General features: G+C 40.2%; 1 protein-coding gene across 2 annotated transcripts in view; it reads left to right on the plus strand.

The window, feature by feature from the left end:
• Window positions 1-25,305, plus strand: part of thsd7ab (thrombospondin, type I, domain containing 7Ab) — a 211,001-nt gene that overhangs the window by 105,516 nt on the left and 80,180 nt on the right. Inside the window, exons 6-10 of one of the 2 annotated variants that reach the window (XM_085292561.1) lie at window positions 683-886; window positions 6,052-6,246; window positions 6,620-6,658; window positions 6,975-7,010; window positions 10,659-10,905. In XM_085292561.1, coding sequence (XP_085148687.1) covers window positions 683-886; window positions 6,052-6,246; window positions 6,620-6,658; window positions 6,975-7,010; window positions 10,659-10,905 — 721 coding nt within the window. The remainder of the gene's footprint in view (window positions 1-682; window positions 887-6,051; window positions 6,247-6,619; window positions 6,659-6,974; window positions 7,011-10,658; window positions 10,906-25,305) is intronic. The other variant, XM_085292562.1, reaches the window with a different exon arrangement.

A 25,305-nucleotide genomic window follows, 5' to 3' on the forward strand; every position in this document is an offset into this window, starting at 1 on the left:
TAATATCTTGTCTCACTGATGTAGGAAGAAGACTGAGTGCTCAAAGAACTCTGAAGCCTGACCTTTTGGCTTACAGGGATTACTTGCATATGCACAAATGTAATTTATTCAACTGTTCACCATGTTTTGTTAGAATATCCATCACTGTAACAGTTTTTATGAGACAGAAAGTAAGGAAAAACATGAAAGGCCCAGTTTAAACAGAGAAGTAGTTGGTCTACAGAGAAATACTTGCTGTATATACGATTGTTTTAGGGGTGTAGCTGGTCAGCGTGGAGCCTATTTAATTCATTTGTCTCCAACCTAAAAGGAGGCTTATTTATGCAAGGATTTAAAGATAAATCTGAGCGGTTGTGATATTATTTATAGTGTAGTTTAAAAAAGATAGAGAAAACCTCTAGAGGGGAAATTACATACATGTATTGCATGTGCTAACCAACTGCTATCAAACCCACCTGTGACAGATGAAACTAGACAATTTTTTAAAAAATATACAATGTGTATGATTAGAAAAAATTATCACATGATCTAAATAAATACAATGCAATAAAATATAACTTTTAACATGTAGTGGAGTAAGATGAGGACTATTTTCCCCTTATGTATGTGGTTGTGTGAAAAAACTAAAGCCTGCTACACACACAAAAGTTTGTCAGTTGTGATAACTGTCTTTGCACTGCAGGTTTCAAACTGAGGAAACGACAGATTACAAACGAGCCAACGGGAGGTCCTGGAAACTGTCCACACCTTGTGGAGGCGGTGCCATGTGACGAGCCCACTTGTTACGACTGGCAGCTGATCAGTCTGAGTCCGTGCATTCCTGATGATGGGAAGCAGTGTGGCTCCGGCACCCAGATTGTGCAGGTCCAATGTGTCAACAGCAACGGTGAGCGAGGAATGTTTAATCCTAATGTGCCCCACATTTTCAAAATGAGCTGAGTCATTTGTTAAAAACTAACCATACTCTTGCTTACAGACAGTGTTTGTTGGCTGACATTGATGCTTGCTCCCTGCGCATCCTTGCATTTTGCTGCGTTTTCGACCCACCTTGATTTGCAATAAAAAGAAATTGCTGGTCTGACCTTGCATGAAAAATCCTATATTTTCAAGGTCACCTGTCCACCGACCCTGCAACTCTTGCAGCACAGCGCTGTACGTGAGGAGATTTCCACAACATGACTCCCAGTTGCCATTCGTCTTTGTGAGGAATGCTCTCCCTTGGCTCCCCTTCCCCCCTCTCCCTGTTAAAGCTCCTCTACTTCTCTACTTTAACGCTTCCTCGGTTCAGCGTTGCTACCTCTCTCCTGCCGTCTCTCTCATTACAGTTTCCTCTCTGCACGCACAATTAAACCTTACTCGCTTTAAATCAAATCAATCCTCGAGCCCCAAGTCTTAGAGTATCTCGTGCCCTTTGCTACTCCCTGATTTTTACTGCTTCTCTTTATTACTGTAAATCTTTAATATTAAGGGTGACCGAGCAGAGATACTTTGTTGAGTTCCTCTTGCCTTCAGCTATCAGACATATGTATGACAAAATAAGTCACAACACACTATTGAGTTGGGGGGGTTGAGCTGCTGTGAGCTGTGCATCAAATGACATGGCATGTTTATTTAATCAGCACGTAAAGTTATACTGTGATGTTGTTCTGGGAATCTCATTCAGTTGCAAATCTACTCAGTAAATCTTGAATTTATGATGCAGTGCAGTGACTTTGTTCATGTTTTCCACACTAGAGAAGTTGATTTGTCCTTCTAACGTCTCCCACAAATCTCACTTCATGCATCAGCTGCAGGTGCTCAGTGAAGCTGGGCTGCTGGAAACTCTCCCCTGTACGGCCGGAGTACAGCAGAAACTCTGCACTGTTCTTTCACACCATGACTTTGGTTGATTGATCCCCGCTCACATTCACTCCGTCATCTGATGAAAATTGATTTGTTCTGTTTGGATTTTTTGCTCTGCTTTTCGCCTCAGAGATTTTTCACTGCAATGCTGGCTGTATTTTTTCTCGGAGTGTGTCCCAGCCATAAAAGAAAAGGCCACACAGCCAGGCCCCAGACAACAGACGAAGGTCGATACAAATCTTATTGAAACTGGCTATTGATATTCCCCATGCTGACTGCCTGCCCACTTAGACAGGGAGCTGTTTCTTCTCTGCATACTGAGCATGGAGGTGTTCCTCTCATAGTGGGTGTTCTGTTCATTCATGTTTCCTCTGTGCGAGTCTGAAAACTGCTGGGGTCCCTTGTCACTTCTTATTTTCATGCCTTCTTAGTTCAGTCATGATTGGTTCACTGCGTATCTGTCAAAGTGACATCTTAATGCAGAGTCAGGCCCAGTCTGACTTGTGAAGCCTCTCTTTTGCTTGAATTTTCAATTCACTCATTGAAAGGTTTACATTTGCTTGTGTGTGTGTGCTGCCGAAAGAGGAAAATATTCTCCGCCTGGTTCATGGCAACACATGAAGCAAACCAGACAAATGTGTGGGTTATTTTAATCCACTTAAGCGTGATACCAGCAGCTCATCAATAAACCATGAATAGTTGTGTAAAAATGTGGGAATTCCATGTGAATTTGCAGTTTCCATGTTCAGTGCCACTTTGTTTGGAGACGAGCCACAGTCAAGAGTGCATCAGTATGAATATTTTACAGCTAATCAATTTAAAAGAGTCATAATCATCTGTCATGTCAGTATAAGGAACATTAGTTTAGTTATAATCCACTGCCACATTAGGGAAATTCTCTGCAGAAAGAAGATATGCTGATGTGACACATCTACATTTAAAATGTTGTTGTTACTATTAGTGTCATTATTATAAGAATTGCTATAACAACCATTTTAGCACATTTCCCCCTCCCTCTCTTTGGGTCATCTGTCTTCTGATAAGCAGCCCCTCGTTAATAGAAGGTTTGAACAGCATACACCCCGATGACTCTCATGTTACACAGCATTTAAATTATTTTGCCATTGTTTTAAAATGTTTTTAATTTTTGGTGAGGGAAATTTTTGGACTTATGGATTGCACCCGTACACTACAGATTCAAGCTTACTAGAATTTGCTTCTAACTTCACCCTCTTGTACGAACATGATTACTTCTGGCTCCATTTATACCGGTTACCAAAGTGATAACATTGTAGCTTCAAGCTTAGTCCATCTGTTATATGCAGTCTGTTTGGTGGTTTAGACTTCTGCAGTGTAACTTTATGCAACTATATTTATTGCTCAACTTTTTTGAGGTCTTTATACATTTTCCATCATTCATGTTGATAGCTTCAACAATCTCCCTACAGGAATTTGTTGGCATTTGTGAGTTTTTATATTGATATTGTGACTATTATTCCCGATAATGAGTCGATGAGATGATGTGATGCTTCTCTCACTGATAAATTCAAAAACTGAGTATAAACATTGGCCTTGAACAAGTCGATCACAGTAGTTGCAGATGCGTCCATTTATTATTTGACCTTTGGCTAAGTTTAATTTAAGAATCCACATTAGTAATATTTTATCCATTAGATGAAACAGTGAAAAGAATAATAGTCCCTCTTTAACTGTTGCAACCTGTGTGCTTTTTATCAGATATGACAGATTTATTGCCATTAGTTCACAGGACTTTAGAAAAAAAAAGTTTAATTTCAGTTCTCAAGCAGCACAGTCATATTAATAATTTGCGCACGCCCAACCATTATAAACTAATGTTTCATAACCATAATCATAACACCCAAAGCAAAGCTGTGGCTGCAGCCACAGTGATCGCTATGTCACCGCATGGCTGCAATCATAATCTCAGCTACTGCCTGTCTCAATCAGCCTCAGCAGCATTCAGTGAGAGAGCTGGGAGAGCTCCTCTATTTATCTTTCTAACTGTAGTAGTACAGAGTGTGTCCACAACCAGCGCAGTCTAATACTTAACATAGTTTTACAATACAAAGTTGTCTTTTTGCATAGGTTAGATTGCAAGATTAGATTATTATGAGGTAAAACAAAAGTAAAATTTTACACAGTTATCCCTCTGAAGGCTGACATTGGGCCCCAAAAACGACAGACCTTATATGTGGGACAAGCCACAAATTTTTGAAACCAAAAATGTGATTGTTAATAATACATTGTGTTTAATAAGCATATCTTATTTGGGGCTCAGTAGAATTTACTGTATGTATGAATAGACATACAGCAAAATAGATCATGCATAAGACTTGAATGTATGAGTAAAGTACAGTAACTGTGACATTTTAAGCTACTTATGTACAGTATTTGATTCAATCTGCTCTCCGGGCTTTTCCTGTTTAAAATCTTTTGTCTTTTCTTGTCTTCGCATTACACAAAAACAATTAAACAAAACCAAGTTTATGCTGCCACTTGAGAGAACAAGCGTGACTCAAAAATCTAAAGTGGGCCGTGTGCTTGACATTGTGCCATCAATTAAGACACACATCTGTTCACTTTCTCAGCACTTCCCTCCGCCTCTGTGCTGAAATGTGATGGGTAACAATGAAATTCTTGCAATGAATGTTTTCTGATTTTTTTCAACAATGATAATCAGACTTTTAGAGCAAAATCAGAAAATTACTTGTGTTTGTGTTTCAGGTCTTTATCTGGTTTATATTTCTCTATTTAAACTTTAATCAGTTTTTAATGTTCTTGTTTTGAGTCACTTTATATATTCACTTTTAGACATTTTCTTTGATAAAATGGCCAACACAAGTGTTTAATTACTGCATATACTGCAAAGCAACAGGATTTAATTGGGATGTTGATGGTAAGATAAACTGGGAATGCTTGCCCTTTATTACCTCAAGCAGGACGGTCATATGTGCTGCTTGAGAACTGAAATTAAACATAGGTAATACTAATGGGGCTATAGCTGTAATGTTATGGTTTCATGTGTAATATGGAGGTGAAATAATGAGTGAACAACTGTTTGCACGCAGAACCTGTTGAAATTTTCAGATGGTAGATTCTGAGTATTCCACTATACTGAGAAAGACATATCGAATAAACTGAACCACCTGTTGCACCTTTCAGCAGACAACTTTTGCTGAAATGAATACTGTTACGGCCCTAGCAGGGCCTCCTCCTGAAGTTGCCTGTGTGGGCATGTCCTACCAGCTGTCCTGCCTTAGGTAACCACCTTTTTCTTTTGTACAGCTGACTCACATCAGCAATTAAAGGTATTTAAGGGCAGAGAAAGGTGAGCTCTGGGCCAGTGCCATGTGAATGGTTGCAGCTACTGAGCTGTGTGTGTTCGGCTCCTACTTGGTGGAGAGGAGTGTGTTTGGCAATTTATCCTTCTCTGGCTTACTTCTCAGTTTAATTGACCAACGTTTGAGTTTTGTTTCTTTAAATGGTGATAGCGGCTTGTCCGTCTCTTTTAGTTAGTACTAATAGAAACTTTAATAAAACTCTTTAATTTAACCATCTTGCCTCTGTCTCCTTTTTCTGACCCGGACACATTTTGTTACTTCCCCCTCATCGCCTAGACCCCTTTTAGGGGAACGTTACAAGTGGGGGCTCGTCCGGGATTTGAACCCGGGACCTCTCGCAATACAAAATGACCATTGGGACTTAGAAACACACAAATGGGAGTTTTGAATGTATTGTAATTGCCAATAACATCTGGAATTTATTTAAAGCACTTGTTCAGCTGGTTTCTGTATGATCAAATAGATCAAATCATAGATCAGATCTGGCAAATAGAAATGTCTTGTGATTCTTATTACAGAATACCCCTACTAGGTGCAATCAAGGTGACTCAGCCTGTGTGTATAGTTAGATAGATACCCACTGCAGAAGTGCATATACTCTGAATTGACCTGTAACGCTGAAAGTGGTCCAGATGTGCACAAGCAAAAAGCCTTGAAGGAAAGATCAGCCAAGTATAACTCTGTAACTTTATAAGAAGAGTTGCGTAATTTTATGATCAGTGATTATCATAAGCAGATTAAAACACTATTATCCTATTTTTTGGGATTACCAAGTGATCACCCCAGCCTCTCGACAAGCGGCCATTTATGGGCTTTTGACCCTGTTGTATGTTCTGTTTTGCTTCAGGAGAGAAGGTGGAAAGAAATCTCTGCACGTCTAACCCAACTCCAGAACCTGTGCCCTGTGAGGTGCCTTGCTCAAGAGACTGTGTGCTCAGTGACTGGACGTCCTGGTCCACTTGCTCTCAGACATGCTCAAGCAAGACCATTGAGGGCAAGCAAATGAGGACCCGCTCTATTCTGGCCTACAATGCTGGGGAAGGTGAGTCTGGACCCGCCAACAGTCGACTGTTCATGGTATATGGAAATATATGGAGATGAGGCCTGAATATTGGCTTAGTCACAGCCTTTCAAGTCGTCCTTTGCTGTCACTCTTCGAATGTCTGGATTTCACAGTTCTTTGCATGTGCATTTGTCCTTATCTCAAACAGTCTGCTTATCTGTCCTGGTGATTATTTCTGTTGGTCTGTCTCCTCGCCTGACACTCACTTTTTTTATCTCGCTCTAAGATCATTTCTCTGCATATGCTTATTCTCTCTCTGGTTTTAAATTTCTAAGAGCGTCCTCCGTGTTTGTTTGTCGTCCTTTTTGTCACGTCTCTGAATGTTTTATCTGGGTGTGTGTTTTCCTCACAGTCACTGCAATGGTTGTGGCGTGGATCACTGTGATGGAGGGTAACATTTGAAAACACATTTTGATGGTAGCTCTTGTATCCCTCTAGCTATGTGTCTACATGCAGAAAAATTAAAATTGTTAGTTTGTTTTGAGCTTTAAAAAATGTGTACATTACCATAACAGCTTTAGGGTAGCTTATAATTGATTTTGAATTTATTCAGCCAGTTGTAATTCAGTCAAGCCTTGTTAGTGTTAGCCATGTGTGAAATGGGTGAACTCTGTTAGCAGTTTTCAGTTGTTCTGCTGTAGTATTAGCTCATCTAGTGCAGACCTCACCTGCCACATTAACATTTCTGACGTCTGTATTTATCAAAGGTCTTTCACAGGTGCCGAAGTTTCCAGAACTTTATGGTAAATATTTGACTCTAGGCAGACTGGATAAACTGTAGTTGTAGAGTTGTAGTTTAGATTAGCTTTAAACCCCTACTGTACTGTGACACAGTTTTATGAACACACAACAATACCAGAAATCTGGACGCTTTCTCTCCATCACAAGTTTCCCCCCCCGGAGCAGATTATCTGATTAGAATTTGCTCCTTGGCAGATTTTTTTTCTTAACCCATGTGTTACATATTAATGAAATATTGAGGAAAAAAATGGTTGGAACTAAAGAACTGCTCAAACCTTAGGACACAGGGCTCTAATAATATGCATCCACCAATGTTTGCATAGAATTCTGTGCTAATTTTAATAAGCTTAATTAATGATCTATTTAGCATAACTGCTTACATTTAATTCTGTGGTGATTATGGTGGGACTGTGGAAAGCCCAAGTGGCTCTTACTGTTTTATAGTCATCAGTTGAATCACATTCAAGGTGCATGCTAAGTGGCAGTTTCTCCAGCAAATTATAGTTTGTCTTGCAAACATGAGTGCATTTAAATAACTGATGGAAAGGTGTCAGAAAATATGCAAAAAATGATGAAAAAACAACATTTGACTCTACCTGTCTAATAAATACCCAGTAACGACATGTCCCACATTCAGTTAGGTTCATAAATCTTTGGGAAAAGACATGATTTTGCCTCTCTACACCACAATACTGGATTTTAAATTAATCAATATGTGATTAAATCACAAGTATTACATGGATTACAGACATTGTTCTACATAGTCTGATTGTACATATGTGGTGATTCTGTAAACAATTAACAGCAATGTTTTTGCTAAATCCCTTGAATTAAAGCTAAAAGACTGCACTTAAATCACATATTACTTGAATTATAAACCGCTGTGTTGGTGTGCAGAGCCAAAACTTTGTCTTTGTCTAGCAATTTATGGACCAAACTGTATATGCACCATTATTTGTCACTGCATCATGTGAGATGTGTTTCCTTTAAACTGCCTCACATTTCCCCCGTTGTCCAGCAAAACAACATTTTCTAGGTCACTGTTCAGCCACAGCTGAGGCTCATTTGCAATACCATGTCAGGCCAGTGTCGAGTTTAGCATTGCCCCATTGTTAGTCAGCTAAGGTGGCATGGCGCAGTCAGCAGAAAGGAAGTCATGCTCAGGGGCTATTAGGCTGGGATTTGTCAGAGTTGGCAGTCTGTGATTCAGACCCGACTGTGTGTACACCGCTACTCATTTAGGAGCTGGCTTTCTTTCAACTCCGGCAGAGAAATACAGGTGTGAAGAATTCGCAGTGCTGCAATGCCCCTCAATCTTTCCTGAAAGCCCTAAGTGTCTGCAATTACTCTGAAACAGAGATGGCTCTCTCAGCCCATCGATCCAACAACTGACTGACTGCTGCCTTACAAGAGAAAGGAAAGGGACATGGGCAAAGAGGGGGCATAGCGATGGCAATAGTTAAAGGTATTAAACACTAAAGTAGTGGACTAAGGAGCTTGGAAAGAAAAGCATCTGGACTTTGAGTTGCTTGAAGACGTTTCACCTCTCATCCAAGAAGCTTCTTCAGTTCTAAGGTCAATTGGTGGGGAGTCCCAGATTTAAGCCTAGTGGGAGTTTCACCCCAAAGGGGGACAAAGGACCCCCTGATGATCATCTACCTAATCACATGAGCCAAGGTGTGAAAGTGGGTGTGGGTCCCAATCAGCCAGGGTTTCGGGTGGGTTCATTGTGAAACCTGGCCCCACCTTATCATGCAAATTCCTGAGGTCAGATGACCCAGGATGTGAGTGGGCGTTAAGACGTCTGGGAAGGGATCTCAGAACTGGATTATAGATGGCAGACAGTTGGTGTCGTAAACCACCGCTTCTGTTTAAAGATGGTCGCTCACAGTGGCTTCTTTCACTCCTTTTTCAAACCATCTGTCATCTCTGTCCAAAATGTGAACGTTGGCATCCTCGAAAGAGTGACCTTTGTCCTTTAGATACAGATGAACTGCTGAGTCTTGTCCCGTGGAGGTGGCTCTTAAGTAGTGCATTAAAGCTGGACTTATGTCTTGCAGTAGTATACACAAACATCTAAACTCCTCTTGTAGACATAATAAATTGCCAAAGGTTAAAACCTAAATCCTGAATAAGCCCTGATAAAGCCAGACCAAAACAGCATTTGTAACATTAACATTCAACAGGGTAGGACCTGCAAGTATTTTTTTTGGTAAATAATGGTTGTTTTTAACATTGGCAACCCAAGATATGTAGTAGTAATTTAAAGACTCTCCACCATTTGACCTTAGAACTGAAGAAGCTTCTCGGATGAGAGGTGAAACGTCTTCAAGCAACTTAAAGAAGTCCAGACGTTTTTCTTTGCAAGCTCCTTTGACTACGATGACCTGGATGACTGAGAACCTTCACAGACATAATTTAAAGACATGTTTTTTTTTAAAAATCACTATTTTTCCACGACATGCCAGCAAACATGGTAACTTTTCAGCCTTGTAGCTTTCACCAAAGCACGTTTTGTAAGATGTTGCTCATAACTAAACAGATGTTTTTAAGGACTATTATTCATTTCTGGTCATCTACATAAAAATCACACACGTCTCATTCAAACATTAGAGATTTTCCAGGGCTATCTTTGGAGGCTTTTTGGAAAAAGTAAAATCAAAATAAAAAGTTTAGGCTCCCTCTTTAAAGGAAACCCCTGATACCCAAAGGCAGCAAGAGAAGAGAACTGATCATGCTGTCAGTAAAAACAAAATGCCAGATACATCTATATTATGCATTATTCTGTTTTAATGAAAATTGGGTGGAAAAGCAAGCAAAAAAAAAGATGCAGTGATATTTTGAGCCATAAGTGCAGTGCCTGAAATAAGGCAGATGCATATAAATCAACCAACATAAGCCTCAGCGTTTAGCCTCGGGGGAAACAAATTCTTGCACCTTTCTTGAGACTTGAAACTGGCTCATTTACAGTTTCTCTTCTAGCTTTTTATTCAGCAATTCTCACCTCCGAGGTGCAAGAAAAAGATTTTTGATTATTAGGTTGTCACAAGGTATTAGAGGCTGTTTAGATATCTAGATATCTAAATATTAAACTGACATTGAATGAGAGACTGGGTTAGAAGTTTTATATTGTTTGGTCCCACAAGAATAAAACTTTCCTTCACTAACAAAACCTTTTTTTTTTTTACTGTCAGCGGTTACATGTGAGGTGTAAAGTGTTTTGTAACAGGCTTAAAAAAGAACTTTTCACCTTTCATTTTTTAACCAAACTGATCCTTTTTTTTTTTTTACTCCATCATCACCCGACCAGATTTATCCTAGAAAATACCTACAGAGAGGAAACAGCTCCATGACTGTCTCATGCTTGAGAGTGTATGCAAATAACGATCTGAGGCTGGTAATTCTAATTTTAAACATTGTCAGTCTGCTATTTGGTGCTGTGCAGCCTAATCCGTGTAAAGTAGTTTTACCTGAACTTTTACACTGAAAACAGTGACTATAGTAGTGCTGGGTGATTCTCTTAATTAGCATTACATGATGTGTTTTAATCAGCTGTGAAAACAGAGTACAGGAATGACTACTCCTGTTTTACCTCCTCACATGAGAACACTTTTAGAATTGCTGTCCTCACTGTGTTTTGGTATTCTCAGGTGGCGCCCTCTGCCCGAACAGCAGCACCCTTCAGGAGGTTCGGAACTGTAACGAACACCCCTGCACAGTTTACCACTGGCAGACGGGGCCCTGGGGCCCTTGCACTGAAGACCCCTCCACCTCCTCCTTCAACACTTCTGTGGGGGTCCCGCCCAACAGTGACGGCGAGGTTCCCTGCTCCATGGGAATGCAGACTCGCAAGGTCATCTGTGTCCGAGTGAATGTGGGCCAGGTGCCACCCAAGAAGTAAGCTATGTTTCTGCTTTCTTTGAGCACTTGTTTATGTTGGCTTTTAACCAGCGTATAGCCATTTAAATCCTGCTACAGAACACTGATTGCTTATTTCCTGCCTCTCTGATTTGTAGCTGTATATAACTGTGAAATCAACTCCTGGAGTGCTGTGTTGTGATGAAAATTGCTAAGTTCTCAGACCTAAAATCCACTTGCTTTGAACAGTATTTCACAATCATGTGCTATCGAAGATAGAAGAGGAGGTGTGTGTTTCCATTTCAAACGGATCTGTATGGCAGCTGATTTGACTGATTTGGACACTTTTCACATTCAAAAGGAAGAAACTAATCAGTGAAATCTGTAGCAGCTTTGAGGAAAAGACGACAGCGAGAGCTCTGCTTGTCTTTTGATGAGTGAAATGATGTGTTAAAGAACCCCTTGTGTTTTGGGTTGTTGCTTAATGAACACAGAAATACAGTGAAAATGAAATTTTAAAAAGCCCATCTTACATGCTCGGTCAAACAGTTATGTACGAGCATTTGTTTTGGTGTGTAATGGAGTATCCAGGACATTGAGTAAATTATTTGTATCTGTTTATTTTAAAGGACGTCAACGGTTAACTGTACATTGCAAAACAGAGACTGAAAGTCGATGACATTAAAAACACAAAGGAGAAGTCAGAAAGCAAGAGATGAACGAGAGAGACAGCAGTGGGTGGGGAGCAAAGTGAAATAACGAGACGCTGAGCAGACTCTACGTGAAGTTAACTCCCAATTCCTATCTCCCCTTTGCAGGCATCCACAGATAAATAAATAATCTCTGTCCCTGAAAGTCTAATTAACCCTGCCGTTTTGGGCGCTGGTAATTTCTCATTGATGATAATGACAGTAATTAAATGGGATTGATACTTTAAGGCAATTTAATCATGGGGGAGATGAGAGACAAGATGTTTGTGGTTAGCTCTGAAGACCACACCACATGAGGCGAATTCAAAACACAGAAGCGTTTACTTTAACATCCGCCAAAAAGTTCATCTCTAGTCTGGTGTCAGTTGTGCTTGGCTGATTCACATGACAACAAAAGATAAAGGAGTTGATCTGCGTTTGTTGCGTTTTGCAGAAAATAAATCCAAGGCAAATTGATTTCGGCCCTGCAAAAATAAAAACAAAAGGTCTCCTAATGTGTGTTCTCTTATGTTAAATTAGTTCCTTTTGTTTCTCGCTATAATTCAGGACCAGCGTAGTTATCACTGAGGAGAGGATGGCAACATCAATTATTTAAAGGGTCGGCGCGTGTTGAGCATGTTACAAGGGAAATGTGATTCATGGAGAACAACACAGGATGAAATGAAGATTAATGTCCAGTTCAGCGGTGGCTGCTGGAGCAGCTGACCCAGTCAGTGAAGCTGCAGAACAGGGGTCAAGATCCTGGAAGTCTTTTATCGTGTGTAGTTTAAATCTACACTCCTGGCAAAGCTGGAGCAACAGATAAACACAGGCTCAGTGGCTTGGAGAGTGGGAGGTGCAAATGTGTCAAGGGTAATGGCTCTGAGTCTCTGACAGAAAGAGGTTTCAGTCAATTTGTTTCCATTATCTTTGTTTTTACTGCTCAATAACTTTGTATAATCAACTGTAATTTGCAACAAGGGCAAAAGAGCAGCATGTAATAGTGTCACTAGCAGAAACTGAAAAGAAGATATTGAAAGGGGACTCCTACTGTCCCTCTTAGAAGGAGGTTATTGCTGCTAACCTCAGCTGAGCCTGTTTGAGGTTTTGAATAATGAAAGTCACACAGGCACCTTAAATAGGTCCAAAGAGTTGTTTGACATTTTCAACCTTCAATGGAGATTGGTTTTTCTGTGACTTAGTAATTGAATTATTTTGGTGATGCTGAGTTCTGTGTGGTAACAAGCTTTAAAACAAGAGTCGCCCTTCAGGTAGTAAAGCACATCCACACCCATGTAACAGGAGGTCTGTCATGCTCATAGTCTTTATATACTCAAAGGATTATTGTTGCTGTAATTCCTTTTTTATTTCATTTTATTTTATTATGGAGAACAATGACAAGACATTTCAACTGTTTATAAAGCAGCTGGGATGAAAATGAGTACTCATCAAGTTTGAGGCCATGATTCTCAGTTGGATCAGGGGTGGAGTGCCTAATCTCAGCTGGAGAGGAGTTGCTACATCAAGTGGTGGAACTCAAGTAGCCTATATCGGGGTCTTTTCTATTTTTGAGTGGGAGATTGAGAGACCGATTCAGGTAGCACCTGTCGAGAGGTGGAAGCTGTACCATCTGTTGTGGTGAGAACAGGTCTATAAAAATTAGAAATCTTTACTTGATTCAACCTGATCTCAAGTTCAGTGTCGTCTCACAGGGCTTCCAGAATACTTGTTTTACTTGTTTTTGACTTCCTGGAAGTCCACGTCAGACCATTTGAACTTGACAGTGAGCAAAAATGAAAGTTTCTTTCAAACTGTTCTGAATTTTATGTGGAGGATCATCACTGGTAATGAATTGGAACTCCAGCTACAGCAGCATGCTTCTTTTCAACAGTTTCAAGTTGAAGAGTACATGTTTTTCAAGCCGTACAGCAGCATGGCAGGTGAGGAGCGAGGCTGGGAGAATTCTCACTGTTTCTTTGTTTTGCTTTGGGGTTTTTTTGGCTGTACAAACCTGAGGTTTCTGGAAATGCAGGAAGATCTTTTTGGGTACTAAAGAACAGTCTTTGATACACTGGCGTTGTTCCAGTAACTATTTCAGAGGCCAAAGTAAAAAGGAATACTGTAATGGGACCAGACTGAGAAATCTGAAAATATCAGCTGTGCCAAAAACAATGCAGGAGAAAAATACGTTGAATGTTAAATCAAGTAAGCAGCGACCTGATTGACAGGCGTCTCTTACAGAATGAGGGTGGTTAATGTTTGTCAGACATAAACCATTTATGTAAAAAGAAATTACAAAACCAGAATAAGAGTGTGGACAAAACAGAAATATTGTATTTTCCAAGGGTTTTTTTCATTTTTGTTTGTCTTTTCTTGAAGAGCATTTTTATGATTAATTTGATGAAATACATTCAAACTGAAAAGGAAAGGCGGGAACTGGAATATGTATAGCAGCCAGCTGTCCCTATTCTTCTCAGACCAGCCAGTTAGGCAAAGAGAAAATATGGTGGGTATAAAATTTTTTTACTTCTGTACCCGACCTACTTCAGGCTAATGTCTGGTTGCAAGAAAATCAGATGGATGAAATGAGTGTCAGGATTACTCAGCAGTGAGAAATCTCAGACTGTGCAGAACTTTTTGTAAATGACTGAAGATGGAAATAATCATATTTTGACCATAGTGGATCTGATCGAAATGTATTCGCAGCTGACAAAACACAGCCCCTGCTGCAGAACAGAGGCTGTGTTTTGTCAACATAACAAACAACACTAAAAAGGAGACCTGAAATCTAGAGCCAGAATAAACATTTGTAAATGGCCTGTACTGTGTGGACTTAAAAGTGCATACAAACACAATTGTTGTTGTCTTTGTTGTTGTTGTTTTTAATTTATCAGAAAGACCAGATTTTCCATTAGATAATGGGATTATTGGATGAAACTTTTCTGGCATCCATCTCCAACTCACAGCCTCTTAAAAGGGATGCGACTTGCAGTTGTGTTTAATGGGTTGTACCTCGGAAAAAGTGTGTGCATCATCACTGCTTGAGTTTCTGTCTGCCTGGGGGCAAAAACAGAGTGACAGATACTGAGAGTGCTGTCAAACAGAAGTCTCTCCACAGATTGTGAGACGGCTTTTCACGGTTATGGAAGAAGTTAGACTTCAGGGCTGGCAGAAACCTTTCCTGCTAGAAAGCATTCTTGGAAAACGTCTTCTTGGTTCGTACTAGAAACACAGGAAACGCACATGCGTAAGCCTTGGTGACTTTTGTTAACCTTACAAATGTGTGGCAGGATATTTGGTGGAAAATAAGTGAAAATAATTCAATTAATAATACACATAACATGAACCCCAGTCCCGTGTATAAATCTTTCCACATACTAGCTCTGAAAAGTCGTTGTGCCTTTCCCATTTTCCCCGCTAGCTGTTTCCACCTCTCATCATTGAAGTGTCATGCTGTCCATGGTGCTGAAGACATTTTCTGATCTCCTGTATATATGTGTGATGCAAAGTAGCTCCCCTGAATTTGACCACATTTTTGTTTTATTCTCTCTCGTTTTTGGTGCATTTGTGCAGTTTTAATACTGAAAAAATAATATTAAGTATATCAAATGTTATTGATCCTCAAAGTTAGGTATAGAAAAATGGTTCTGAGCCAAAATGCTTATTTGATTTGAGCTTTTAAGAGTCTGTATATATGTTTTTCTATTTCTCTGTGCCAAATTTAGACCCACTCCTATGTATGTCAAGGACTTGCAACTCAGAGAGTTTTCATAGTGAAGATAGAATTTTACATGAGGTAAATAAATACACTCAAGTTATTGCACAAAAAAATCAACAAATTCTAAAAGACGCTCATCGAAAAACGTTCATGATTAGTTTTGACAGAAATACACTGATGGCAGAGTAAATGCATGGATTGGATTAAGTTTAGCAGACCTTAAGATGATCTCTGCCCTTGGTATTCTCAGGGCAGCCAGTCAAATCAGCCAAAGCAAAGATTACGTCAAGCAGTGCAATAAAAAGAGAAAAGCTTGGCCTAAGGCTATTCCTCTACCCAACTTCCTGCCAGCTCACGTCTAGGAAAATAAAATGAAATAAGTCTCAGGTGTGCTTAGCAATAGGATACAAGAGATTTTTGCGCCCACATCTTCACAGAGACTGAGCTTCATCACAACAGCCTGGATCAAGCTTTTGTACTCGATGGGCGAGGAGGCAAAGCAGACACTGGAGAGAGATCTCAACACCAGCAACACCGAGGATACGTGGCAGGCGATTCAGAGCATCACAGGCTACAAAAGCAGGAGCGCCCCCACCATGTGTGAGCCCACGTTGCCAGATGGGCTGCATATTACCCTCGCTTTGATCTCCTCAACAAAGAGTCTTCTGTAAGGTCGACTCTACCTCCAGAGGACCTGCCACTATCAGTATCCACAGAGGCTGTGAGAAGAATCCTCCTGTGGATGAATATGAGTAAAGCTGTTTGGCCTGATAACCTGGCCATACACTAAAACACGCTATTACTAACATTTTTAGCATATCATTTTGTCACTGTTTCAAGACAGGCACAATTATCCAAAGGTGCGTAGTGTGTAGTCTGAATGCCCTCCAGCACTGATCCCCATTCTGAAGTAGTGCTTTGAGAGGGTAGTTCTTCTGTGCCAGCCTCGCCCCTCACTAGATTACATTCAGAACCAACAGAACCACAGAAGGTGCTGTGTCCACTTGTCTTCAAAAACCTTGAAAATGAAAACACCTACATAACAATTCTGTTTGTCAATTTCAGCTCAGTATTCAATACTCCCCCATGAAGCTGACTGGCAAACTCTGCACTCCAGGATTCGACACCGTGCTTTGCAACTGGATATTGAACTTCCTCCCAAACAGAATCCAGACAGTTTGAATTGGCAGTCACACCTCCTCCACTCTATTCCTTAACAGTGTGCTCAGTTCCTTCCAGTTCATGCTGTACAGTCATGACTGCACTTGCAGGCATGAAGAGAACTTTAAGGTGAAATAACACCAGCATCGTCCACCATATTACAAACAATAATGTGAGTTAAAATCAGGAAGTTGAATCAAAACTAGTGCACAGTCATGAACTACGGAGCACCGCAGGGGACATGGGAGAAAAAAAAATTAAGACGGACTTTTGCGAGATCTCGCAAAACACACTCGGGATCTCGCAAAACTTTTGCGAGATCTCGCAAAAGTTGAATTCCAACAATGGCGGCAGCTACTTAGTTGTAATATTACTCTTTCTGGGTCACTTACAAATACACTTTTAAGATATTTTGAGGTGTGAATGTAGTTGTGTAAACGTCAGATACCTGCTCGGTTTACAAGACATCACATATTTGCAAAAGTGCTCCGACGTTTTTGGAGATCTGACACCCACTAGCTCGAAGCTAACGGGAGGTCGAGACCTACTACAGCCGGGAGGAACACCGCTTTCCCGGCACATCGTGCCTCGACCTCCCGGTCGGCTTCGAGCTGCGAAGAATGCAGCTAAAACTTTTGCGAGATCTCGCAAAAGTATTGCGAGATCCCGAGTTTGTTTTGCGAGATCTCGCAAAAGTCCGTCTTAATTTTTTTTTTCTCCCATGTCCCCTGCGGGGCTCCGTAATGAACAGAGCAGAGTCATGTTTAAAAAAAACAAAACAGTTGTTTCGTTTAGTAAAGAGGATGCAAAGACAACTAAAAAGCCATACTCCTCACAGATTTCCACTCTGGTGAAGAAAGCTTCAATGGAAGAGAACTACTCCAGGAAATTTAGGAAGTAGTTTTTGTCAACTTTTACAGAGGAACAGTAGAACGCATCCTAACTGGAACCATCACAGACACAAAGAATGGGATACGGATGGCCCAGTATATGAAGGATTTGCAACGGGTGATTAAAATCATTCAGCCACATCAGTGATATCTGCGAGGTGCGGTTTCTCTGCAGAGCCCAAAGGATACAAGAAGACAATACCCACCACAGCCGCGCAGTCTGTTCACTCAGCTGCCATCTGGCAAGCAATGCAGATGTGTTCAGTGCTCTAGCACCAGACTTCAGAGCAGTTTCTTTTATTGGGCTATGAAATTATTAAATTCATCCTCCACACTCCCCCACAAAAATAGTTTTACGACTTGGTTATTTATTCATTCAATTATAATTTTTTTGTGAGTAACATAATGAGATTTCATCTGTAATTTCATTGTACATTTTTTGTTACATTATAATAATTAAACCGGTATCTTGTTCAAAGTCTTGAGTTTGATTTATCTCATGCCACAGTCACTGGAAGGGGTCCAAGCTTTATTGCACTGCAGAAAAAGGCTCTCTGACTGCACAACTTTGCCCTTTTTCTTAGCCTTGAACACTTAAAAGCTTTGGATGCTGCCCTCAACTTTCACTCTTCACTCGGAAATTACTTTGACTTTGCACTTTACTGCGGCAAACACTGCCACCGAGATGGCTTCTTCTAATGCAATTGCCAATTAACATATACCAACCAGCACATTCTCTGCCATAAAGACTGGCAATCAACACTTTAACTGAAGCAAGTTTCTAAAGAAGCACAAGAAAATTAACAGGGTGGAAAGGCATCAGGAGTTTTTGGTCAAAACAGAAAGAAGAGGCAAAGCATATGAAACTTTTTCAATATTTCAGGAAGAGCACAGATATAATAGGAACTTCCACTGATCACATATCACAGTTACAATCACAAAGGTGATCAGTAGCACAAATAAGGAAGTTAAGAAATTTGGTGACATTAGTGCCTGAATCCAGGTTAAACCAGGTTGAGCAGCAGCTTAATGCTAACGTAATGCATTAGACTTTCTTTCTTCCAACCCCATACATGTGATATACAGTAATGGATTGTCTTATTCTCTGGGTCATCACTAATTAGCTTTGCTAAGGACAGATTTAGGCAGGAGACGTTCGTTAAGATCTTATCAGAAATCATGTGTTTAGTAATCAGCTTCCGTGCCTTTCATGGTTCCTTGTTGTATTGTTTTTCAGAGACTATCTCTTTATGTGGGGTGTTGTTATCATCCAGTATAAACTTAGAAACAATCAAATGCTTCTCCAAAAGTGTTACACTCAGACTTGTACACTGCAGATTTGAAGAGAAACTGTATGAAGAGTGACAAGTACCTAACAAAGACAATCAGAGTCAGCTGGAACGAGCACTAGTCAGACGTCAGCAGTAATCAAAAAGGATATGACACATACAGCATAGAGAGATGATGAGAGATGAAGTTTCACTGGTTTTCATTTATTTATTTGCAATGTATTTTACTGAAAACGACTTACAGTACACACAGAGAAATGCCCCCACCCTCCACCACCATCACCACCACCTTTTTTTCCTGTTAATGTTCTGGAGACTGTTTTTTCTCAGTCAAACCTTATAGGACCCTGCTCCTAATCCAAACATCAAATGTGCTCCGACAAACATGAAAAATGAAACAAAGATAAAATAACTTAATTGATCTTTTATAATGGTTCCACACTTTATGTAATATTTACCACCCTGAGATAACAACAGGAAAAGACTAAAGTGAGACAGCTTGTTACTAGAGTTGAGAACGTTAGATTCATTCATTAGTGTGTGGACTGAAAATCGAGCAGTTGCTGTTCTGTTAGTTGGACAATCCTTTAATCCATTACTGTGGGGGGGGTGCAGAAAATAAGCCTAGTGTCAGTTCAGACAGGCCAAAAAGTCAAGCGCAGCTACAATCCTGGCTAAAGTACTTTAGTGCATCCGAATATCAAATGCTGATATACTGCTGGATGCATTATTTAAGCTGCTTTAGCCTGCTCACAGCTACTTTGCTTCTGCCACTTGGCAACCCGCAACCCACCTCAGTTCTTTATTCTATCAGTATAGTATCTATTGTCACGAGTTCCTTCTTTCTTGTTCCCAGTTGTTTCAAATTATGGTTTTCTAATATGCTGATTCTTTCTTGGACTTGTACAAGCACCTTACAGCCTCCCATTCACTGCTTAAAGAATTCTGACCTTTTTGTTCTATAAATCAAGCGATTAGTTCAGCGAGAGAAGATTCATCAGGTCTACTTTTAGTAAAACACATATTAGTAGCAGTGTGTGATTTACCCACCACATGGACTGAGAAAAAGCTTCAGTGACGCTTGTTATAGATTCTACAACTCAAAATAAGGGCAATACCAGAGCCGTACTTACAAATTTAAGTAACTGCAGGTGGAAATAACAATCTTCTTTTGACTTTGAAAATAATTAATTTATCTGATTTAATCCCCTCTGATAGGGAGGTGACACCATTTTCTCTCCCATATAATCATAGATACAAACCAAGCCACAACTCTATTTCCCTTCACATATAAGTGATAGTGTGTCCTGCAATAACTGATGAATCATGAGACGCGCAATAGCAGTGTGTACAGTGGGAATTTACTCACTACAAGGCCTACAAGGTGACCCTTTATAGAGCCTACACGCCAGTCAAACAGTTGGAGAGAATGCCTGATTTACAATGGTGGAAATTCTGTTTAATAATTAAAAATAATTGCTCCATCATTTTCCCTTATATGTTCATTTATGTTGTGATTAGGGATGGGTATCGTTTAGGTTTTATCCAATGCCAGTACCAAACCGGTACTTTTGAAACGGTGCCGGTGCATAAACGGTGCTCGAACCGGTGCTTAAAGAATGGAGAACACAAAATTGGTCCAAAAACCTCTCATGTTCAGCTGTTTTTTTGTGAAAAGATAACAATGTTAGCCTTTTCTGCAGCTATAGGGGATTTATGGTATCACTCTTGGCTGGAAGCAGTGCTTAATCAATGGAAAAAAACACAAACTTTATCCAAAAACCTCTCATGTTTAACTGTTTTCCACTTTTTCTTTGGTCATTTTAACCTTTTTGGCCAGGGTGAAGGGAGTATCTGCCATCAAACAAGAAGAAAGCCGCATGTAACTACGACGGTGTTTGCTAGTTCACCTTACATGCATTAATGTAATAACGTGGTTAGCCTACTCAACGTAAATTACACACGAACAACATTAAGCTACTCACTCAGAGAAGAACGGCTGCTGCTGCCATCATCATCCGTCATCATTTCTGCTACACTGGCAGGGCTAGGGGCCAGGACTCTACTCTTCGGGTTTTTGGGGGGATGTTGCTAACTCCGGGTCCGATAACAGGCACCACACCCGCAGTAGATGTGCTCGGTGTGAAGTCTCGCAGCAAGCTATCAAATACGGCGCATTTCTCGGCTTTTAACAAAATGCTATACGTCGCCAGGTGTTTCATCAGATTCGAGGTGTTACCTCCTTTGCACAGTATCACAGTATCACCTTAAAGCACTTGTTGCAGGCTGCTGAGTTTGCATATTTTGCTGTGAAGTACAGCCAGAATTTGACCGCTTCACCTTGGGCATTTTTAATCAGTAGCTCTGCTCTAAAGGAACGTACGTACCTGGGCCCGCCTACTATCCTCGGAAAGGTAAAATGATTGGCTAGAATCCAAAGTGTATGACATCTCAGGAAAAAAACGCACCGAAATAAAGCACCGAAAGGTGCGCTGCTTTTCGGTCTGGTTACTACAGTTTATGTCAGAACGATACCGGTACCCATCCCTAGTTGTGATGTGATGAAATTTCAAAGATCATAAGATTTTTTTTATCCCTCATGCCTTTAGCCATTTGCATTCCTTTTTTTTCCAATTATTTATCCAATTTTTCCCTTAACTTGTCACGTGGTTGTAGTCTGCCCTTGTTATTGTATAATAACCCCTCGAGATTAAATTTTCTGTTTTATAAAAGCACGTTATTTTACACCACTTTTTCCTTGTCCAGAATGTTGTGACGGCTCTGGTTTCCAGGCCTTGTTTTCATCACTGGCATTTTTTCCTAGGAGTGAGTAGACACAGATGTTTGTTTGTTTTTTTTGTTGTTGTTTGTGTTTTTTCCTGCTCTACATGTCTTCATCTGGCACAATCTAACTGGCAGGTACTCTTGATCAGTGCACCCGTGGGATCCCAGCAAAACAAACAAACATGGCCGCCCGAACCCTCCATATGCAGATGTGCCCCGTCTCATTCACAGATAGATCTGTGCTGTCTTCCTCCCACAGTCTCAGGCAGTGAACCTCACAGAGTGCATGTCACCCTCGTACACACAGTCGCACATGCGCAAGCAACCCATACACAAACACTGACTGTCAAAGCCCAAAGACACAACAGAGACAAATATGTCAGTGCCTCGGGCTTGGGCTGCGATCATCCCTATTGAGAAAGCTGTTGTGGTGTGAGGGGGGAAAAAACAATAACATCTGCTTATTGATTCTGACAGTGTGTGCTGACACACACCGACTGTGCGTTTGTATAATCACATTGATGCTGTGGAATTTGTGAAAATGAATGATTCATGATTATGATGTTGGACAGTAGCTGTATTAAGCCCAGTCAATCATCTTCCTGCCATGTTTTCTAACGGAGGTTGTGTTTACTCTGGTTTTGACTATGATAGATAGCTAAAAGCCCTTGAGACGGAGGGCCATAAGATGCTAGTGAAAGGGTCCTTGAAGAACTGCAATACTTTTATGCTAAATTAAACTAATGATGTTCTTGTTTTGTTGTCCATCGTTTTGATAATGAAATTAATTAGGCCTTATCTTTTCCCACCAGACCATGTTTTTGTGTGCGTACACTTAAAACTACTGACATTTCTTTGCTTCGAATCTTCATCCTGTTCAACCATCTGCTCGTTTTTCGAAAACAGCCTCTCGCTGAACAGATTACTCATCGCGTTAATAGCAGCAAGCAAAACATGAGCATTAGCCTGGCTGCTCATCTTGATGTCGTGCTTTGGGACAAGCTCCCAGTGCCATGTCTTCGGCTCACTACAAATCATTACGTTTAAACATCATAATGAGTTTGTGACACTGACTGGAACCAGCAAGTCAGTTTAAACCAGATGCTATTATTGGATTCATTTCAGTGAAGAGCATTTCCTCAGTGATATACGCAAGTGAAGACACAGAAAAAGGAAAGACTAGAATAGGAAATTGTGCGGCTGGGATATTATACCCCAAGCACCTAGTAAATAAGAATTTTATTCCTCGAACAAACAATAAAATCAACGTGACAAGCAAGGATAAATAAATTGAATATTAAAGACAACAATGACACCAGGAGAAAAAAGAAAGAAAACACACTGGAATGATAAAATGTATACATGATAGAAAAATGCATAAATAACAATATTATAGCTTGATTTCACACCCACACAGAGTGAATCTCCCAGACAGGCATAGTGCTGTAAGTATTCTGGCTGGTGTTGCGCTTTGCCAACAAACATTGCCCGTTCTTTCTTTCTGGAAACTGGATTTTAATTGAATTTTAATTGTCTAAATTTGGATAATATCCACCATTAGCGAGGCTACAATATAATTAGACATAAGTGAGGGGATTGGGAGTGGGTGGCACACAGGTTTGTTTTCTCTGCAGACAGAGACATGCTATGAGTCCACTCATTGCCCTATATGTAGAGCAAATGTTACTGTGTTCTCCCAGTCATTCTAAATTCACAAATTGAAATCTCAAACATGGAGGCTATCAGAAGTGACCTTTCACTGACATTTGTTTCCACCTATTCTTATTAAGATTCTCCAAACACCTAAACACAGTCCCACTTTTATACCAGTCTAGGAGTTCACCTTGCATCACAGTGAGGCCACTTGTGATTACTACATTGATAAACTGAATTGAAAAATAATAGAGCTCAACATTTTATTCACAGATGGAAAGCAAACCAGTTCTGTTTGCTGACAAGAGCTCACAAAAATGCATGTAATGTAAACTAGAGAGTCAAGGAATCTACAATATTAGAGAGAAAACCACAACAATCACACAGTCCACTAGGAGCAAGCGTTAGGTGAAAAAACTTGCTTTCAATAGAAGGAAACATCTGGCAGAACCAGATGAACCAAATTCAAACTTAAATCCCATTCCCTGAATTCATTTATATACACATCCTCTCTCTATCTTAAGGATGAATCCTTATTTATGCAAATGCAATGCCGAGTGGACCTACCTTACCTTAAGATTAAGACTTAAGAAGACAAGATTGTGTAATACCTTGTAAGTAACTACAGTTAGAGCCTAAATCTCCTGAACTAACTTCAACCTGGAGTTGGGTACTATTGTAAAGGTTAAGTGTAACTGCAGGATAAAAGTCCGTCCTATATGTTCCAATGTGCCTTTTGTAGCCACCTAATGGTCTAAAAATGTGTCCCACAATATTCATATATACGCCTTTACACGATTAAAGTAACATTTACTGATTTGTCCTATAAATTGAGCTGGTACTCTATGCGAGTGTTGTATTTGCAGTGCTGTCCAAGTTTTGACAAGAAGCAGTGATTGCTTGTTTAGGTTTTGTTTGCTGGGGGAAGCAGAGCATCTTTGTTATAGTTTAGAAAAGATCATAGTTTTGGTTGGAAAAAGCCTTCAGTGTTGACTCAAAATGTGATGTGAACGCACGTTTTTTTAATCACAGACTCCACCTGCTTCTGAGAAACAACAGCCATAGTTCATTCTTACAGGAAAATGTAAACACGAGTTGTTTGAGGCATTTGAAACACCAATCAAGATTGTTGTTCCGGTAAAGGCCGCCTTCACCAGAACATACGCTCGCTTGTTTGTGTGTTCAGACCCAAAGGGAACACTGAAAAGGTGAAATCGAAAAGGCAAGCAGTCTGCAATTCAGAAAGGAGTTGTTTCGTCCTCTAAGGTCTCTCTTAGTATTCACAGTGTGTTTCTCCTCGATCGAAGGCAAAACTGAAGTTGTATTTAAGTTGTAGTATTTAACCTAAACAGAACTATCATGGCTTTTTCAGATTTCACAATCCCAAAAGGGTTAAACTATAATTCATGCTCTGACTTTTACCATTTTTGAGTATGAGAAGAATTTAACAAGGTCAGAGGTTTAATCTCGTCTGTTTAAGACTTGTTTGTGTCACAGTATTAAAGAAATCCCAAATGAGAAAGAGAAAGGGTTGTCTTTTACACATATTCAAGGAATCAATAAGTAAACGGAAGAAGTCCAATGATTCATGCATACTGTTGAGCTGCATACACACTGGAAGTGGTACACTCATCATCCATTGCTTAGAAAAAGACGGGTGGTTGCTTGCAAACATCCCTGGCCCCAGTTGCCTAGGTGACCCTGTAATGTAGTTACTCCCAGGTCACATATCAATCAACAGTATTCTTCTCTCTAATTGGTAATCACTTTAGCCACTCGCCTGGAAATTGAGAAAAATATTTTCTTGCTCCCCCCCCCGCCCCCTTCCCATTGCCAGTGGTTATTTTTCCCATAGTCGCTTGAACTCATAAAATATCATTGCTGTTCTATGGTCTCTGGTCACTATGTTTCTGCAAATTGCGTCTAGTTTGAACATAGCTTGAATTCAGGAAGGCCACAAAAGTCAAGCTAACCAATAGCTGATCAACTGATCAGTTCCATAACCTTTCTATTGGCAAATTTCATAATGAGGATTGCTACTTAAGACTGCAGTCACACAAGCCCAAATAACGACCCTCTACCTCTGGTAAGGAATAATGTTTCCCTAGCAGTTAGTTGGGAAATGGTTGCAGGAAGTTTTTGGGCTACCTCCTTGAAATTGCTTTGGTAATTAGCAAAAACTTGCCACAGCTTCTCACACTTTGAATGGAAGACATCCACTTATCTGTCTGTACTCACCATGCAGTACAGAAACT

This window comes from Mchenga conophoros, linkage group LG11, assembly GCF_057382185.1.
Source record: "Mchenga conophoros isolate Kocher_MC1m ecotype Shallow Benthic linkage group LG11, M_conophoros_male_GT1.1, whole genome shotgun sequence".
NCBI lineage: Eukaryota > Metazoa > Chordata > Actinopteri > Cichliformes > Cichlidae > Mchenga > Mchenga conophoros.